At 41.4% G+C, this 20,863-nt stretch overlaps 1 protein-coding gene across 4 annotated transcripts in view; it reads right to left on the bottom strand.

The window, feature by feature from the left end:
* The window catches only part of RAB3B (RAB3B, member RAS oncogene family), a 126,456-nt gene that overhangs the window by 2,061 nt on the left and 103,532 nt on the right, over positions 1-20,863 (bottom strand). For all 4 annotated transcript variants that reach the window (XM_038414969.2, XM_043490853.1, XM_038414970.2 and 1 more), the window contains one exon: positions 4,899-5,023. In XM_038414969.2, the coding sequence (XP_038270897.1) occupies positions 4,899-5,023 (125 nt within the window). The remainder of the gene's footprint in view (positions 1-4,898; positions 5,024-20,863) is intronic.

Genomic DNA, 20,863 nt, shown 5'->3' with positions numbered 1-20,863 from the left:
AATAAGTAAAAGAATGCAGTTCCTGTTCAAATGCTCCGTGTAAATCAATTCTGTGTTGTGTGTGAATGAGGAATGTGTGTGTTAAGAGATAAGTGTGAAGGCATCACTGAACTGGATGTTCTAGGGAGAACCAAGGACAGACGTAAGGGCACCAGACAATTGCAACACGCCCCCATTGAGATGTCAGAGGAGGGCAGGCTGACAACTCTAAAGATGAGACAGGCACCTATCAATGGGGACAAGATAGCTGTGATCAAAACCAGCATGGGGTAACTCCCTGGGAGACTTAATGAAAGAACAAGATAAAGAATGAGAAGGACAATTAAAGAAAACAAGCATTCGTCAAACAACAATTGATTACAGCATGACGGTGCAAAACTCATTGGTCCCAATGAAGGAAAATCACTATATAAACAGGGGGCCTTGCCATGAAACTTTGGGTTCGTCCTGCAAAGACATCTCCGGAGCATCGTGTCACGACTGACAGAATCCAGCTCCTACTTACCCGTGATCAACCTAGCTGGCCGCTAGATTGATCCGGACTCTGGCAGGAGGGAGGGAGAGGAGAGTGTGTGTGTAATTGAATGCATATGCTAATTGTTGTATCTTCAGTAAACGCAGCATTTTGCCTTTCCCCTGAATAAGATCCCGAGTGCTTCTTATAAGCATAACAATAACATTTGGTACTTCTATGATGGGGGAATATGCATATACATATTATACACACCCGGTTTGGGGTTGAAATTAGCCCAGGAGTCTGCAGTTTGATATATTTCATCCAGACCAATTCAAATGTTTTCGTCACAGATGTTGAGGGAAAATATTAATGGAAATTCTGCTTATTACTAAATAGGCACTGCTGTAATGGACCAGATCCATTACATGTGGAGCAGTATTCAGTTTTTGACAGTGGTCAGGAATGGATGCATACAGAGGAAGGTTCAAGGAACCACCTATGGCATAACTCACCCACAAGGGAATTTTTGGCCTAACTTCAGGCATGTCTTGATGCATGAAAGTTTATAACCTTAATACATTCCTATTGTAGGATCAATAATTATTGTCCTAAAATATTAAATATAAAAATTCCTGTTCATGGCTGAAGTCAAAAGTAGTGCCAAGGATGCAAGATGAGCCTCCAATTGATAACTTGATTAAGTTAATCAATGCAGACTCCTCACCTCAAGCAGACATTGACCAAGTACATCATCTCAGATTATTTTATTGCTCCTATAAATGGTTAGAGAAACATGCATAGGCATAACCTTTACATGAAAGCATTAATATGAAAGCTAACAGTTTAAGCAGGCAATAACCAATTAATCAAACTTTTTTCCCCTCACAAAGTAATTTCAGATAACATTGGACATAATGCCACGTCATCACTTAGAAAAGCTGCCTGATAAAATCTGAAATAGTTTAAAATAGACAATGTTTCATACATTATGAGGCTTGAGCAGAGTGGAAGTGCCAGGAGCTTCCAGAAACATAATTAGCTTTTGCTTTCTTCTACCAGTGGGGATATATTTCTTCTTGATGCCTTTGACAAGGTCAGGGATAGGTCAAGAGGTGCAAGTGTGGATTCTTCATTAAAGTAGTTTTGTACTGATGTAATCAGTTGTTATGGAGACAACATGCAGTGTGTATGTATGCATGCAGACAAGACACCCTTTGAAATATCTCAGACATAAGGATTTAGATTCAAGATATAAGGAATTTTTTGGTAATGAAAACGAACAGATGAACATCTTAGGAAAAAAAATAGAAGATGGGATAGTAGCTCAAACAGAACTTCACATTTGGTTGTAATATGCTTAGGCATTAAGGTCCAAATTTTCAATCACTGAAAGTTAAATTTCTCTTGAAAAATATGCACGCACCCATGCAAACTATGTAAAACATGCAGTTGTGAATGCAAGTTAGGTATCTGTTTTGCAAATGTTTATATTTTCAGGGGCATACTGGGTGCTTGTGTGTGAGAAAAGGACCCATTACATCTTTTGCAAACTAAACATGCGTTTGTTTGTTTCATTAGTACCATACTTAATAGGGCTTCTGTTTCTCAGTGTTTATTTTTAGCAATTTTTGAGTTTTATGTAGATGTCCACAATCAGGGGATTTCAGGGCTCTCTCTTTTATTAAACTGTAATGGGTTAAAGTATAGTAAATATATTATTCATTTTATTAATATATTCTGTAATGAATAATCTCTTTGTTTCAAATAGCTCTACATTAAAATGCACTAGGGACCCTTTAGTGAGCACCAGCAGGGTCTACATGGACCAATTCATGTGCAACATATAGTGCGCTTTAGAAATCACATCCTTGTAGTCCATATCACAGCCCTGTGTAGACAAGCCCTTAGATGCAAGTAACTATTTCCAGAGTTTTTCTGGTGTTTATTGGATAAATACCAATATCATTCTTTTTGTATTGGGGGTATTATATCAATGTGAAATTCAGAAGCCCTAATAATAGACTACTACTAAAAAGTAATTATAATTATAGGAAAAGGCAGCTATTATTTTCATTATGGTAGAACACGAAGGCTCCAGTCTTGATTGTTCTGAGTACAGTTCAAGCATATTTAATATACGGTCCCTCTCCCAAAGAGTTTACAGTCCAAGGCCCTTATCCTGGAGCTATTATATCCATGCTTAGTTTTTTGCATATGAGTAGTGTGATTATTGTATGCTGTTTGAGGTAGGGCTCTGTGTTTGTACAGTGCCTAGTACAATGGGCTCCCGCTCCAGGACTGGGGCTCCTAGGCCCTACCACAATGCAAATTATAAATAATACCCGTAAACTGAGGTTTGGTGACTTCCTCAAGGTGACACATTGAACCAGTGATAGAGCTAGACATACAACTGGGCTCCAGCCCCCTGCTTTTAACAATACAGTACTATCCCTCCAAATAATAATAGAATCCAACATTACATATTTTAGAATTGAGTACAGTAGGAGATTTTAATAAAACTGGGCTTATGACAATTCCCGTAAGTGCCCAAAGAACCTTCTCTTTCCTGCAAACCTAAATAAATATTTACAGTAACCCCTTCTACAAGGGTCTCTGAGAAACAGCATTAATGGAAGTCAATTTTAACAAGATTTATCAGATCAGTAGAAATCCTAATGAGACTATGGTAATGTAGTTAAAACATCACACATAAGACCTGATTCTTCAAAGATTTGCACACATGCTTAATTTTAATCATGCAAGTAGTTCCACTGAATTCAGTGGGACTACGCACATGCTTCAAGTTAAGCATACACATTACTCTTTGCAGAATTGGAGCCTTCCTGTAACTGCCTCTTGTATATTTTACCATAATGCCTTGTAGCATTTACTCTGAAACTTTCTATAATACATTCCTTGTCTTAAGTAGAGATATAGGAAACAATGCTAAATAGATGAGAAATTGGGATGCATATCCTACATTCTGGTGTTCATTCTAAAATATTTATTCCAATCTCTACTTCTTCCAGAAGAAACTGGGTCCCTTTCTTCTAGCAATCAGGTGATGTTACTTCTATACATGGGCAAGAAGACCAGTAAGTAACTATGATGGTTCTCGGGGTACCCAGGACTGTGAATCATCTTGTTACCCTCTGCCTCCAGCATGAGGGAGACTTGCTTGTGCTTAGCTGGGTGACAGCTTCCTGACACCACTAGCCAGTTAGCCAGTCAACCACTCTCCTCTGGGCCATGCTTGCCCTCATTTTGCCTTGCAGGTTAACAATAGGTGCATCCCAGTCCCAGAGCCCCTTTGCAGCGTCCCCATGTAGCGTCCAGCCCCTTATCCACTGAACACTCAGAAATACCCTGTCTGCTGTCCCCATATGGAACAGTGTACACACCAGCTTGTATGATTCAGCTCAGGATCTGAACCTTGCTTAATATCACAGCACTTAGATATAGTTACAGCAAAAGCAAAGATAAGATTATTATAAAAGATTCAAGAGATAGCGAGTAAGGATAATGGACACAAAAGGTTAGATATAAAACAAAATCATAATTCACTTTCTAGAGACTGAACTTAACAGGCTTACTAGCTGTCTAAAGAAGTTTACCTCATCCCCCAAAAAGCCTCTGCAACCAAGGCTGGTTGTGATCCCATTTTCATGAATCTAAACGCATTGCATGTTTACTTCCTGGGGGTGCGGAGAGCATTTTTGCCTTCTATTTCTATCCCCAAAGTTCATTGTCTGTCCTCAGAGACAGTATAACCATTTCCCCTCCTCCCACCTTGTTTGTTTTCCTATGTGTTCTTCCTTGTTGACTTGACATATCTCTGTTGACTTTGTATGTAAATGGGTATCCATTGTGTTAGCTTGCAATGCTTAATTTACAACTCTCAACAGGTGAATAAACATTTGTTGTCTGAGAGAAAACCTTTTTGTCAACCCTGCCTTGATACAGACTTTAAAATGTATTTTCAGTATATAGTATAAACACATAATTCCTTATATAGTAGCTGTACATACAATTCACTACGATATTAATGACCAGTGTGACCCTGGCTTTCATTTAAGTCCTCACATTAGCTTCTTTGGTGAACATTAAGGTACATACCAGAACCAGGACACTCCTGTATCCCCCTTGCTAGCTGGCATTAAGGAGTTCTTGAATCACAGTAACTGTTCGATTTTTTTGCTCCACTCTAAAGAACAATTTATAATCTCTGATAAATTGCAAAAAAAAAATAAAATTCTGGTGTAAAAGCAACTTTAAATTCTGAAAATGGCACTGTAGTACTCAGCAGAGTAGTATATAATATTTCACTAGACCATTATCATCTTTGTAGCACTGATATTATTACTGTTGGAAGATTTTTTTTAATATACAAGTAAAAAGGAACACATTATAAAGAGAAAAGAAGAGAAGCTTTACCACGTACCTAACTGATCAGCCAGATGTTTACCCTTTTCCAGAGGAATGATTCTTTCATCCTCCATGTCACACTTGTTTCCAACCACAATGACTTGTGCATTATCCCAGGAATAGGTCTTGATCTGAGTGGCCCTATAGCAGGACAGAGAAAATAGATACTGTATTGTCGGTAGTGCGAAAGAATGTTATATGTTAATTTATAATGAAAATAAATACTTATAAACATTAAACCCAATTCCAACTGTAGATCAGCTGTAGATTAAAAGGTAAATTACCAAACATATATAAGGCAGCAATGCAACATTTTGAAGTATATGAATTATGGTAGATTCTATTTTATTATCCCAATACTTTGTATACAAAGTTAATGTACCAATAAAGTTTCACATTTTTAAATGTTTTAAACATTGTGGGGACAGAACAAAAAGCTGAATTCAGTAGTTTCATTTTATACATTTTAGGAAAATTAACACAACTTCTAGGGCCACTTCTGCTTGTATAAATCAGTCAGTGGAGCAGCATTTACATCAACTGGGGCTCCGCCCCCTAAAGAGTAGAATATATAACAGATGTAAACTACTATTCAGAAGGGATCACAACATATGGTAAAAGATATGACAAAAATAATGCAGAACTGAATTACAAATTCAGTGTCTCTGGACAAATAAATAATGTTTAATTTGCCATTGCTGTTATTTTATTTTTATACAATTTGTTGGAAAGAAGAATGCAGTAGATGTAATAAAATATTTAGGGTTTTAGTAAAGTATTTGAAATGGTTTTTCATTAACTCATACTTGAAAAATGGAATCAGCTTGACTAGAGTAGGAAAGCTGTCATGTGGACTAAATACTGGCTAAAAACCTATTTAAAAAAAAGTAAAGCTAAACAAATGCATCAAATTGAGGGGAAATGGGGTTCAGTGAAAGATTAGCTCATTTGTATAGCTTGACTAAGGGATGTCTAAGACAGCAATGAGCAGACATGATAACAGTCTGCAAGTATCTGAAGATGGTTAACTACAAGGACTGAGGAATTATTTAATGTGGTACATGGGGGATCACCAACTGGATATATTTAGACTGAATATTTAAATTTAAAACATCTAAAGTGCCTGTGGCTTGGTATGTGGTGGAACTGAAATGGAATTTGTTGTGAAGCTGAGGAGTCTAGGAGTGTTACGTTTTATGAAGTTTAAACAGTAAGGCATGTGTGCTGAAATTGCTGGGGATGCGAATATGAGCTTAACTACTCAATTTCCTTGATTTGCAGTGAGTGCATTGATGGAAAAAACTGAGACTAAGTTTTAGGAGTAGGAACAAGACTAAGAGTTATGAGTTGGAAGATGATGTTTAATGGTAGCAGATTTCATGGATCAAATCTTGGCTTTTGACAATGTGTGTATTGTCCTAAAACCCAAACTTAGGGGAAGGGAAAGTTATGTTGAGTCCTCATCTTAGTTCCCCAAATCAATGAAATTCACTCTCTGCAGCCCCTCGACCCACTGAGCTGCAGAGGGGCATTGCAGGTGGGGCTTGCGAATGTGGTTGTGGCACGCACATATAAACAACCCAAGAATTAAAAAAATAAAAAAGTAGAGAAAGAGGAAGAGAGAGAGAGAGAAAGAAGGTCCTTAAAGTCAGGTTTCTACGTTCATATGTACCTGAAGAATTGTTATATTTTTCAAAAGAACGGAGCACCCAGCAGCTCCCACAGAATACACGCTAACCAAAGTAATTTTACCCCTTTTGACATGAGTTGTTAGCCAGTATTCGAGGTCCTGTGGATTGTTTCCATTAGGAGGAGAAACTGAAGCAAAGTCAGGTATTTCTTTTATGCAACTCTGTTTATTTACAAAAAATGTACACTAAATCCTTTGTCCCTGAATGTAGGAGGAATCAAATAGCGGGAGACAGTTTCTTTGGTCACAGTTTCAAGCCTCTTTTTAGCCAGCACTCTACCCAAAAGCTCTCTAGCTTTTTTTCAGGGTCACGCTACAAGTGTTTCTCTGATTATCTTTGGGGTTTCCTTGCTGCCTTCTGTGTACGTTGTAGCGTTTCTCTTGCTTCTCTTTGGGTACATCTACACTGCATTCTTAAGTCAGGTTAGGTAACTGCATTAGCTAACTCAGGTTAACCTAGCAGAGAAGACATGGCAATTTGGCTTTCAACTTGGGTTAGTGTTTCTGTGTCTTGACTATTGTTAACCTGAGTTAACTAACACAGGTTACCTAACCTGAGTTAAAAACACAGTTTATTCACGTATCCTTAAACACGCAAGCACACACACACAGCTACAACAAAAAAATACTGAGCCCCCTGTGTTTGCATTCAAACCCCACTAAAACCCCTCTCCCACAAAGCTCAGATTCCTAACCAGCTTTATAGGTGGCCTGTGTTTTGAGTGGTGGCTCTTATTGTTTCAGCTGTCTATTCCATAAAGGAGCATAATTACTTCATACATTTATTGTGAATGAAGGGCATCTAGTACACCCAACAGCTTCAGCAAAGTTTCACCCAACCCCAGCATAACAACATTATTTTTTCACCCATTTGCCAAAAGGGAGCCAGAATTCTACCCAAGTTTTTATTTCTATTTAGTTTACTTACATTGCTTTCCCTTTAACAACATTGGGCTTGATTCCTTCAGCTTCTGATTCACAAAGAACTTCCAATGCTGATTCACTCTTGATAATTTTAGTCAATTGTGAACAGCCTGCTCTCCTCTCCCACAGAAATATCAATTACATTGTCCATGAGTATCTGTGAAGCAGGGGTTCATTTTATTGTGCAAATTGCCTTAAATAAATAAACAGCACATTTGATTTGTCAATGAGGAAATTAGTCAAAACAAAGGCCCTTCCTTGAGTTGAGGAGGATTTTTCAAAATGCAAAAATTATATAGCATGATGTATTTTGCAGCTGACATTTCCTAGTCTGCAGCGTGAAATTAACACCCTGATTTACATCTGCCAGGAGAGCTGGCTGTATTTCAAGGAATCCCTGTTGAGGTTACAGGGACAAACCATCCCGATGAGTCGAAAGAATAGTAAATATGGCAGGCGACCAGCTTGGCTTAATGGTGAAATCCTAGCGGATCTTAAACATAAAAAAGAAGCTTACAAGAAGTGGAAGGTTGGACATATGACCAGGGAAGAGTATAAAAATATTGCTCGGGCATGTAGGAAAGATATCAGGAGGGCCAAATCGCACCTGGAGCTGCAGCTAGCAAGAGATGTCAAGAGTAACAAGAAGGGTTTCTTCAGGTATGTTGGCAACAAGAAGAAAGCCAAGGAAAGTGTGGGCCCCTTACTGAATGAGGGAGGCAAGCTAGTGACAGAGGATGTGGAAAAAGCTAATGTACTCAATGCTTTTTTTGCCTCTGTTTTCACTAACAAGGTCAGCTCCCAGACTGCTGTGCTGGGCATCACAAAATGGGGAAGAGATGGCCAGCCCTCTGTAGAGATAGAGGTGGTTAGGGACTATTTAGAAAAGCTGGACGTGCACAAGTCCATGGGGCCGGACGAATTGCATCCGAGAGTGCTGAAGGAATTGGCGGCTGTGATTGCAGAGCCCTTGGCCATTATCTTTGAAAACTCGTGGCGAACGGGGGAAGTCCCGGATGACTGGAAAAAGGCTAATGTAGTGCCCATCTTTAAAAAAGGGAAGAAGGAGGATCCTGGGAATTACAGGCCAGTCAGCCTCACCTCAGTCCCTGGAAAAATCATGGAGCAGGTCCTCAAAGAATCAATCCTGAAGCACTTAGAGGAGAGGAAAGTGATCAGGAACAGTCAGCATGGATTCACCAAGGGAAGGTCATGCCTGACTAATCTAATCGCCTTTTATGATGAGATTACTGGTTCTGTGGATGAAGGGAAAGCAGTGGATGTATTGTTTCTTGACTTTAGCAAAGCTTTTGACACGGTCTCCCACAGCATTCTTGTCAGCAAGTTAAGGAAGTATGGGCCGGATGAATGCACTATAAGGTGGGTAGAAAGCTGGCTAGATTGTCGGGCTCAACGGGTAGTGATCAATGGCTCCATGTCTAGTTGGCAGCCGGTGTCAAGTGGAGTGCCCCAGGGGTCGGTCCTGGGGCCCGTTTTGTTCAATATCTTCATAAATGATCTGGAGGATGGTGTGGATTGCACTCTCAGCAAATTTGCGGATGATACTAAACTGGGAGGAGTGGTAGATACGCTGGAGGGGAGGGATAGGATACAGAAGGACCTAGACAAATTGGAGGATTGGGCCAAAAGAAATCTAATGAGGTTCAATAAGGATAAGTGCAGGGTCCTGCACTTAGGATGGAAGAATCCAATGCACCGCTACAGACTAGGGACCGAATGGCTCGGCAGCAGTTCTGCGGAAAAGAACCTAGGGGTGACAGTGGACGAGAAGCTGGATATGAGTCAGCAGTGTGCCCTTGTTGCCAAGAAGGCCAATGGCATTTTGGGATGTATAAGTAGGGGCATAGCGAGCAGATCGAGGGACGTGATCGTTCCCCTCTATTCGACACTGGTGAGGCCTCATCTGGAGTACTGTGTCCAGTTTTGGGCCCCACACTACAAGAAGGATGTGGATAAATTGGAAAGAGTACAGCGAAGGGCAACAAAAATGATTAGGGGTCTAGAGCACATGACTTATGAGGAGAGGCTGAGGGAGCTGGGATTGTTTAGTCTGCAGAAGAGAAGAATGAGGGGGGATTTGATAGCTGCTTTCAACTACCTGAAAGGGGGTTTCAAAGAGGATGGCTCTAGACTGTTCTCAATGGTAGCAGATGACAGAACGAGGAGTAATGGTCTCAAGTTGCAATGGGGGAGGTTTAGATTGGATATTAGGAAAAACTTTTTCACTAAGAGGGTGGTGAAACACTGGAATGCGTTACCTAGGGAGGTGGTAGAATCTCTTTCCTTAGAGGTTTTTAAGGTCAGGCTTGACAAAGCCCTGGCTAGGATGATTTAACTGGGACTTGGTCCTGCTTTGAGCAGGGGGTTGGACTAGATGACCTTCTGGGGTCCCTTCCAACCCTGATATTCTATGATTCTATGATTCTATGCTCTTTACTAATATGATTTTTTACTCTCTTATTATATTGCAGGTCATTTTAACTCTATTCTTAGTGTATTCTGCGTTTGTACAAATGCAGAATACACCAAGAATAGAGTTAAAACGACCTGCAATGTAATAAGAGAGTAAGAGATCATATTAGTAAAGAGCAGATTCCTACCTGCAACATATTTTTCATTGGATGATTAATCGTTAAAAGGATGGCCAGACTGACGGTCTAGCAGAAGTGGATGCTGCTATCGATGCAGTGCCTTGGGAGAGACTTCCTGGAATTTCCTGAGCACCCTGTTCTTGCATCTGGCTGATAGTATGAAGATAGGCAATATTCTCAACCCTTATAATATTCTATTACAATATCTACAAGCTTTTCAGGAGCATTCTCAGAAAATTGCTGTATCCAAGATAGAGGATGTACAATGTAATCTCCAGCAGCTAAAGACGGTGTGACTGTTGTTTTGTGGCAATGCAGCTGGGCATTTAATAAAGCCGGGCTTGCTCTACAGGGCTGCAAATCCCTGTGCGCTAAAAGGCAAAAACAAAAATCTCCTGCCTGTGTTCTGGCAATCAAATAAAAAGGCTTGGGTGACGGCAGCATTATTTGTGGATTGGTTCCACAAGTGTTTCATTCCGGAGGTCAAGCGGTACCTCGAAGAGAAAGGACTTGACTTTAAAGTATTGCTGATCGTAGACAATGCTCCTGGCCACCCTGAGGCACTCTGGTTTGCTCATAATGACATTGAAGTTGTCTTTTTCCCCCTCCCCAATACCACTTCCATCCTCCAACCTCTTGACCAAGGCGTGATTCGCTGTTTCAAGGCCACATACATGAGGCTTACATTTTCACGGATACATAGTGCTATGGATGTTGATCCCAATCTGAATGTGATGGACTGTTAGAAGTCGTTCAACATTGCTGATTGCATCACTTATATTAAACAGGCAATGGATGCAATCAAGCCTGAAACAGTCAATGCATGTTGGCAAAACCTATGGAAAGAATGTGTGAATGATTTTAAGGGTTTCCCAAGCATTGACAAAGAAGTGAAATGCATTGTTCAGGTGGCCAGGCAAGTGGGTAGTGATAGCTTCATCGACATCCTTGAGGAAGAAATTGAAGAATTAATTGAGAGCCAAAGAAAAACATTGACTAACGAAGAGTTAGAGGAACTGATAAAATTGTCTACAGAAGACGAAGATGATGATGATGATGAACAGGAAGAGCCAGCAAGTTGGAATCTTCATAAATTTGCTGAAATGTTCCAAGCAGCGAAACACTTGAATGATTTAATTTCTGAATATGATGCCTCTATGGAACTAAGCCTCAAAATCACACGTAGTATTACGGACGATTTGAGACTGTATCAAGAAATGTTTGAGCAGCTCAAGAGACAACAGCGACAGTTGCCGATCACCATGTTTTTCAAGGAAAAACAACCAGCAGCAGATGAGCCTATGCAATCAACTTCTCGAGCTGAACCAGAGCCAACCACTTGGTCTATGACCCGCTCTCCGTCACCTCCGTCTTCTGGATTGACATCAAGCCCTGACGACCCCCTGTAATTTCCCCCGCTGTAATTACCCACTGTAAGTAAAAATACAGTACTGTAAAATATATTTTGCATATGTACTCTATTATATACTGTACATTACTGTATACATTGTACATTTATACTTATTACTGTACAGGGTTGTACAGTATACGCAACCATATACAGTATACTGTACTTTATGGGCGATTTAAGGGATTTTCAAGGGTAATTTTGACTATATGCAATTTTCGCTTTACGCGCTGACTTTAGAACCTAACTCCCGCGTAAGATGCGACTCCACTGTGTAATGTTGCTCTGAGCTTTTAAACAGCTGCCATATTTCATCCCAGTGGTTACTGCACTTCAGTGTTGGATTAATTGATCCCTATATATATATCCCTTACATTGGTTTACTTAGGAGTATAAAGTGCTTTGCATGTCTATAATTATTCTAATTCAAGAACCTCACAGTGTATTATTAATAGAACAAATGTTTATACTGTAGCAATAATGATTTCATCATTTGCACTCAGGTCATAGTCCTGACAATGCAGTGGACCTGTTGAGTTTTATTTGCGGTCAACTTCCAGTATTTATTTGCTACAAAAGAAATGGAAGTTGGGAGGAGATATGTTATGGAGTTGCCTATATTTTTGTACCCCCATGCATTTCTTGCTTTTCCTTCCAAGTAACAGGATCAAGAAAAAAATCAAACTGACTGGCATTTTAATTTGTGTGCAGACAAATGAAGATGTTTGAGCTAGATAAAAGATATCTGTAAGACATAAGCACAATGAACCTAATCCACTTTTTTTCAGTGTACATCTTTGTCTAGTTTTTCTCTTTTGCAGGCACTGGCTTGTAAACGACACAAAAGGGAAACCTGACCTGTGCAGTGATAAGCAGGGGCAGATATGTTTGTGAAGCAAGCAGCCCTATTTCAACCCCACGTATTGTTTGACTGGCTGAGTAAGTCAGCTGCTGCCAATCCCTTGCTGTGATGTCAAAGCAGCGAGGAAAAGGAAAATCATTTATTTTAACTCCTTATAAGAAGGCGTGCTAATCCCACTATCTTGATTTGATTTCACTTTGGGTAATTAAATTCTGCTGACCAAAAACAATGCCTTGCTGTGTCAGTTTTTCACTTCTTGACCTAAATTGTTGTGTAGAGTTGCTGAGTGATGTTAGGTTTCAGAGTAGCAGCCGTGTTAGTCTGTATTCGCAAAAAGAAAAGGAGTACTTGTGGCACCTTAGAGACTAACAAATTTATTTGAGAATAAGCTTTCATGAGCTACAGCATCCGATGATATGAGCTGTAGCTCACGAAAGCTTATGCTCAGATAAATTTGTTAGTCTCTAAGTTGCCACAAGTACTCCTTTTCTTTTTGAATGATGTTAGTCAATTGCTGTTTTTCACCCCAGAAATGGCTGCATTTGAATGGTGGGGTGAAGTGAGTCCAGTGTCTTTTATTCCCTATATGAGTTTTGTTTGTAAGGTGCTTTTAGATCCTTTGGGAGGAAAGGCAGTATATAAATGTAGGACTTTATTATTATTTGTAGTAGTACAAGTTTTTCCCATGGGCATTCAACGCATCAGTTATAGAAAACATAGTTAACAATAAGGGGTGGAAGGGAGTTTAAAGCCTTGTGCCCACCTGCTGACTAACCATGTTTTGCAAAACCTCTTAGGGCTTGTCTGCACTTTAAACACTGCAGCAGCACAGATTCGGTGCTGCAGCTGCACCACTGTAGCATTTCAAGTGTAGATGCTACCTAAGCCGATGAAAGGTGTTCTCCTGTTGGCATAGGTAATCCACCTCCCTGAGAGGCAGTGACTAGGTCGACGGAAGAATTCTTCAGTTGACTTAGCACTGTCTACATGGGGACTTTGGTTGGCTTAACTATGTTGCTCAGGGAGGTGGATTTTTCACACTCAAGGGCAAGATAGTTAAACCGACCTAATCTTCTAGCATAGACCAAGCCTGAGGCTGTGTCTATACTAGAAGTTTTTTCCTAAAATGTCCTACTGGCGCAAGTCCACGCTTAGTAACAATGCTGGGAGTACTAGTCTAGACGGAGCTGCATGTGGTTGTGTGGTCTAACCCTGCACAGAGCAGGTCTACAAAACAGGGTGGTTGAAACACTGGAATGCCACTGGCACTGTGTCTACACTAGGCCTCCCATCTTTACTATCGCTATTGGAGCTGAAGGGATGGTAGCCAGAGTTGGGAAAAAAGGAAAAAATTTAAGGAAAAAATCCTAGCATAGACAAGGCCTTACAGTAAAGTTATTTTTTCCTATGGAATAATTTTCTTCCGAGTTGCTAATATAACATATATTGCAACTAGCTGATTACAGTTTAACAGGGTTTCATTATATCATGAGTTCACTCAAGTAGGTTCCAGTGGCTCATGGTCAATAGGAATACTAGGTAATGAGAGAGAAATAACATGGTTAATTCTGGAGACTGACTAGTGTCATGGTGATTAGATTTACTGGAGTTGTAAATAGGTGTCATGGCAGCAAGGCTGTAGCCTCTGGAGAGTCAAGGTAGGTCCCGATGAACTCCAGTCTCTGGACAGTTATGAATGTTGATTTCTGTTTGTTTATTTATAGCCCTAGACATGTGACGAGAACTACTGCCTTTTAAGTAGCTTCTTGTGCCTCTTCTCGCGTCAATACTTTGAATAAGCAATCATCCATATAGGGGAATATTATCTTGTCCACGGAGCTGGGCAGACACCACCATGAGAACGTTCGAGGATACCCAGGGCACAATGCACAGTCCAATAGAGAGTACTTTGTACTGGAAGTGGTCTGCTCCTAGAACAAACCTCAGGAACTTCCTGTGTGCGGGATGTTTTGTTTCGTGAAAAGATGCATCCTGGAAGTCCAAGGTCGAGAACCAGTCCCCTCTTCCCAGTGCTGGAATTATGGTTGCTAGTGTGACCATCCTGAATCACTGGGTCTTCACAAATTTGTCAAGTCTTCTCAAGTTCAGAATGCCATGTCTTCTGAGTCCAGTGAGGCTTCCAAAGCTGTTTGAGCGAGGAGGTGGCCCACTAGATGGTTGTTCTGAAATAAGACTTTTTGTCTTCAGGAAGAAAATATGTAAATTCAGACATGGGTGGCATGGCCCTGCCCCTCCCACACCAGAGCCCAGAGCTGCCCCAATGCAGCTGCAGACCTCCCCCTCTCCAGCCCCAGTGCCCCCCAGCTCTGGAGTGCTGGGTGGTGCAAGCATCGGCCCCACACGTTCCAAGTCCCATCCGCAGGCCACCCTATCCCCAAGCAGGGAGAAGAGCGGAAAGCCAGAGGATGCTTGGCGGCAGAGCATGAGCAGGCCACGCTGGACTGTTTGGGGAGGCTTAGCCTCCCCCAGCCTATAATACCCACTGCCCATTAATTCAAATAATTTTGAATAGTTTGTGTAATTATATTTGGCCATCAACGCCTTGTCGTTGGTGATCCTAATTTGTAGGATTGCTGACAATTAGGCCTTACGTCCAGAAAGATCTAATCTCTTCTAGTCATACAGGGTGGTTCTGGCATGAGGTTGTCATTCACAGCCACCACTATAAGGGAGTTTGGTATGGGATGCGAAAACAGAAATTTTTTCAAGTTGGCTTGGTACTGAGCATGCGGGACCGAGGTCAGTACCGAGGAAAGGAGAGTCTGGCACTGAGATGCCCAGAAGATCCTTGTGACAGAGGAACTGCTGCAGTACCAAGAGCATCAGTACCAATCAGTAAGATCAGTATAGTCAGATAGTATAATCAGTAAGATCGCGTGCTATGTGCTGTAAAGGCAGAAGGTGGTGCTATAGCCTGTAACAGTGCTGAGCTGCTTGGCACCGTATGCTTTATTGGCTCTGAGGCAGAGGTTTTAGGTTTCCCTTTGAGGCCTTTTGCCGAGCAAGCCCACTTAGGGTCTTTTGCTTGCACAGTACCCACGGTACCAGATGGTCCTGCTACCTCAGCGGTGGAAGGTCCTGGTGCGGTTTGTACTGATGGGGGTCTGCAGAGTCAGAAAACACTGCTTTTTGGCGGATTCCTGAGGAGACGAGGTAGGAGCCTGCTTCTTTGCACCTTCTTTGCAGAATGCTTTTTTACCTGAGAGGGAGGAAGGGAACTTCTGTTGGAGGCTGCCATGGGAAACCAGTGTCCCGGGAGGATCCGTGATCTTGGACACCAGGCACAGAAACTTCTCCGTCATGAGGAGCTTCAACTGCAGGTCCCTTGCCTTCCTGCCAAAGGCTTTCAAGTTGTGGCAGTGTGAGCACTTCTGTGGAATGTGTGTCTTGTCAAGCCAGCAGGCACCCTGCGAATGCCCATCAGCGATCGGGACAGACAATCTGCACATAAGGCAGTGCTTAAAACCCGGAGAGCCAGACATGCCCCTCAGAAAATGGTTTTCTCCCATGAGGGAGGGTAACTATGCTACTCTAAGGGTATCTAACAATTGAAATTTAATTTCCTAATGTATGAGAGGGCTTTTTCTTTGTTTTTTTAGAAGAAAAAATAAACAGGGAAGGGTAAGTAACTATTTAACTAATTATTAACTAAGCAACTGGAATCCTAAATTAGATTAAATAAAACTAAACTAGAGAGGCACTGCTATGTGCTCCATCTCAAGTCAAGGGTGGTAGAGAAGGAAGTGGGGAGGGGGTTGGTTGCACGGCACTATGTAATCCCTTGGGGCGGTGCAAGACAGTGCATCTGTGCCCAACCAGACACCTATACTACAAGTCTCTGATTACAAGTGCAGGAGCGCAGATTCACTTCAAGTGGAGCACCCACAGGGTTACTCCTGGAAGAAGAACTCCATAGATTCTTGACTCATCAGTCTGAACCAGTATCATTTCCATCATCTCCTGCATGAGTTTCTGCCCTATTATTCTTATCCAGGTCCTCATCTCAGACAGCTGCTGGGAAAGCAGGAAAACTACACTATCCAGATCTACTGGAAAGAAGAGGCAGGTCAGAATGTGACGAGGATGTTGATGGTAGGGTAACCAGACAGCAAGTGTGAAAAATTGGGACGGGGGTGGGGGGTAATGGGAGCCTATATAAGAAAAAGACCCAAAAATCGGCACTGTCCCTATAAAATCGGGACATCTGGTCACCCTAGTTGATGGGCACTGCCACCTATGACACCTCCCAGCCTCCCCTGGGACCTCACTCACAAAGGCTGAATAGAAAAGGAAGCGATGCAGACTGTAAGATACTGACTTTGTGTTTATCAGTGAGTGCAAGGTCCCTCTCTAGTATCTGGCCTATACAGAGAATAAAAATTAGAGGAACTTTCCTTTAGCTCAGGTGTTAAAGGCCTGTGTTTTTGCAGCTGAAGGGTAAGGTTTCTAATTCCAGCTCCCTGGCTAAATACGAGTGATTTGCCTGTCTTTAGAAGCTTTGTCACTGGACTTTGAACTCTCAAAAAGGAAGGAATGGAGCTACTGAAGACCATCTACCCCGCTAGATCACTTGGACACATATACAGCACCTCACATTCCACTGCAGGAAAAAAACTATTGAGAAATCTAATAAAATCAGCATAGAAATCTGACCTTTGTCCCTTGCCAGAAGGAGTTAATCCACCAAAGATTCTAATGATATCTCCCTACCTTACTGTGACACAGAGGCCCATTGGTGCCAATGGGCAAAGCATTCATTGTTCTTTACAAGCAACTCCTGTCTCAGACCTGACAAACTCACTGCATCTAATACACCGCTTTCATGGTATTGATCCTTGAAGGGTAGCATGTGAGGTCTCTATTGAAAGCTTGTAATTTATCAATATTCGTAATCACTGTAAGATGTGTTGATGAGTAGTATTTAAGGAATAAAATAACCATATTGAAAAATATACCTTATATGGTATTGGAGTAAGAGTTAATCACCAGGAAATCACCTGTCTCAGTGATGACCCACCCAAGCAGGAGGGAATTCCCCCCATCCATGGTTAGTCAGTGATGTAATGCAAAGCTCAATTGTCTAGCCTTGCCCCCTCTCCAAACAGTCAATGGGAAACCATCAAAGATAACTGCAAACGATCAAAACCAACTGGAGATAAAAAGGGAATGTTATAACAGACTGGGGAACAACATGTTTGTGAATAAACACAAAAGATTGGTTCAATATATCACAGGGCGGAGATAGCCACTGTGCACCCATTTACTGAGGAGACAGCTTGAACAAGGGTGTTTCATGAAAGATTGGACCTTGGTTCCTGTGAAGCCAGTCAGCTCTGCAATAGACTGCACTTTGGGGGCCAGGGGCAGGGGGAGGAGAAGCTACTTTATTGGAAAGGAAAGATAATACATTTATGGCCAAGTTCATGTTTTTATGCTTTTGTTTTATATTGTAATCATTTGTTTCCATTATTCCCTCTTGTTTCTAGTGGAGCCTCTATTTTTTTCTTAAATAAACCCTCTCTTCTTTTATTATAAGTGCTCACAAGTGCAGTGCTTTATACAGGTGTGGTGATTTGGGTAAAACTGGAAAACTGGGGTACACTGCTCCTTTGGGAGCAGAGAATCTGGGATTTTTGTGTGTAGCCAGTGTCAGGGGCTGGATATCACAGGGGAATGCGTCAAGGGACTCGGGCGCACCGCTTGTTAACCTGTGACGTAAAGAAAGAACTTGCATAGCCCAGAAGAGAGTGCTTAGTGGCTGGCAGGCTGGTGATATTAGAGGGCTACCACAGGCAAGATAGCTTCATGTTGGAGACTGGGTAAGGAGGTGACTCACAGTCTTGGGTACCCCAAGAACCACTATACATACCCAGATGTAAGGCCCGGAATATAAAAGCTGACCTCTTCCCTCTTGTGTCACCCTCAGCCCCACCTGCTTTGCAGTAAATGGGTTAGACTATTTCTGCTAAAGATAGTCAGGGTTCAAGTTTACTCTAAATTACATCTCTGCAACCCTCAGGGCAAAATGTAGCCCAAGAAACTAAAATTCTGTGCAGTAATATAAGCTTGAGGCTTTGCAGTCATTTTATTTGTTTTCACTTATGGGTTAACAGGCCACTTAGCTCAAATTGTACCTGCCTATAAAAATGACTGATATTTCCATCTGACAACTATTTCCATCCAGAAGAGTTATAGCAACAAGACATTAATCTTCTAAGCTTAATCATGCCTCAGATTAATCAGCAAAGTGACTCCCATTATCTTTATTACATTAGGTTTCAGGAAAGACGGCAAAGAAAAAAATAGAATAAAAAACATTTTGAAAGGTAAAGAAGCACTCAGGATAAATCTGACCCAAATTTAGATTTGGCAAACATAATATTTCTATTGACATTAGGTTCCATAAAATATTTTCATGGATTGAAAAAAAATTCCCCTGGAATAAACACTCTCCCTACAACATTTGTAAGCAAAACACTGCAGCAGTATTCTAGGGCATAAGGACCTGGCAGTGAAATTGACAGGGTACTTTATCATTGACTTCAGTAAGAGCAGGATTGCACCCTGGAAAGGATGATAGTAAATAAGAATGAAAATGACTACTCTGCTTTGTCGTAGCTGGCAGAAATATAAAAAAGTAAACAAAAAGCTTATATGATTAAAAATAAATGAGATTTTTAAAATTATTGAATCTTTAGTAATGTAAAGTATGATACATAATTTTTTTAAAATATATGGTGAAAATTTCAGACTTGGGTATCTAAAGCTAGACATATAAATAAAAGTGGACTGATTTTCAGAGATGTAGAGCTCCGGTAGCTCATGTGTAAGTCAATGGCCCTGACTTGGCACCTTGCACATTCATGCCCAGCTATGCAAAATGTGTGTAAGGTGGTTCCATGGCTCTGAGGGAATGGGGAATTCATATCTGGTTTTGCTGCACACTCACTTTGCACAGGTTTAAATAGCTACACAAGATGCAAGCTAGTGGAAAGCAAGGCCCTATAGGAGCCACTGGTGCTCAGCGCCTCCAAAAATGAGGCCACTTTGACTTAGGTGCCTAAATATGGGTTTAGGTGCCAAACTTTAGCACCCAAGTTTTTTAAAAAACCTACTGTACAATTTTTAACTAATCCCTTTAACTAAAAACAGCTCTTTCTCTCTTAAGGAACTGACTGAAGAGATATCTGAGCCATTAAAAATTATCTTTGAGAGCCATGGAGGATGGAAGAGATCCCAGAACCCTGAAGAAGAGCAAATATAGACCTATGTATAAAAAGGAAAATGAAGACAATCCAGAGAATTATAGACCAGTCAGCTTAACTTCAGTACTGGAAAGATAATGGAGCAAATAATCAAGCAATCAATTTGTAAGCACCTAAGAGCTAATAAGGCGGTAAGTAACAGTCAACATGGATTTTTCAAGAACAGAATCATGTCAAACCAACCTAATATCCTTCTTTGACAAGGTAACAAGCCTTGTGGACGGGGAAAAGCAGTAGATGTGATATATCTCAACTTCTGTACAGGCTCATCTACACTTAAAATGCTTCAGATGTGCAGCTGTAGCACTTCATGAAGACAATACCTATGCCGACAGGAGGAGTTCTGCTGTTGGTGTAGGTAATCCACCTCCCCAAAGGTGGTAACTTGTCTACACTGGGGGTTAGGTCAGTTTAACTGTATCACTCAGGGGTGTAGATTTTTCACACCCCTGAGTGATGTTGTTATACTGACCTAATTTCCTAGTGTAGACCAGGCCTAACACTTTTTATACTGTGTCACATGACCTACTTATAAACCAACTAGGGAAATATAGCCTAGATGAACCTACTATAAGGTGAGCGCAAAACTGGTTGGAAAAGCATGCTCAGAGAGTAGTTATCAATAGTTCACAATCAAGCTGGAAGGGCATATCAAGCGGGTTCTTCAGGAATCTGTCCTGGGTCCTGTTCTATTAAATATCTTCATAAATGATTTGGATAATGGCATAGAGTACACACTTATAAAGTATAAGGAGCTGGGGACTAGAAGCCAGGTCTGCAAAGTCTGGGACAGCTGATATTCACACAGTGGAACCAGAAGGCCATGCAAAGGCACAGCCAGGGAGCACTATGGAGAGTATGCGCTGCAGGAAGTGTTGCCTGAAAGGTCTTGAGTGGTAGTACCCTGCGGCTCTCTGATTGGCCATGTGCCATATTTAACCTCACGGGGTGCCCGAGGAAGTTGTCTGGTCAACCACACAGACTTTGGCCGGCTGCAGTGCCAGACTTTGCTTGATCTCTGATCTCCAACTCCAGCCTGACTGCGACCCTGATTCCTGCCTCCTGATTCTAGCCTGGTACTACCTCTACTCTCCAGGCTCCAATCCTGGCCTGACTCTGACCCTGACTCTTGCAATTCCTCCAACTCCTGCCTGGTGACCTACTGTCACTGATGGGCAGACCTCAGCCAGGTGTGACCG

This window comes from Dermochelys coriacea, chromosome 8, assembly GCF_009764565.3.
Source record: "Dermochelys coriacea isolate rDerCor1 chromosome 8, rDerCor1.pri.v4, whole genome shotgun sequence".
In the NCBI taxonomy this organism is placed as follows: Eukaryota; Metazoa; Chordata; order Testudines; family Dermochelyidae; genus Dermochelys; species Dermochelys coriacea.
Note: the sequence above shows the minus strand (reverse complement) of the source record. Positions and strands in the feature narration are given on the sequence as shown.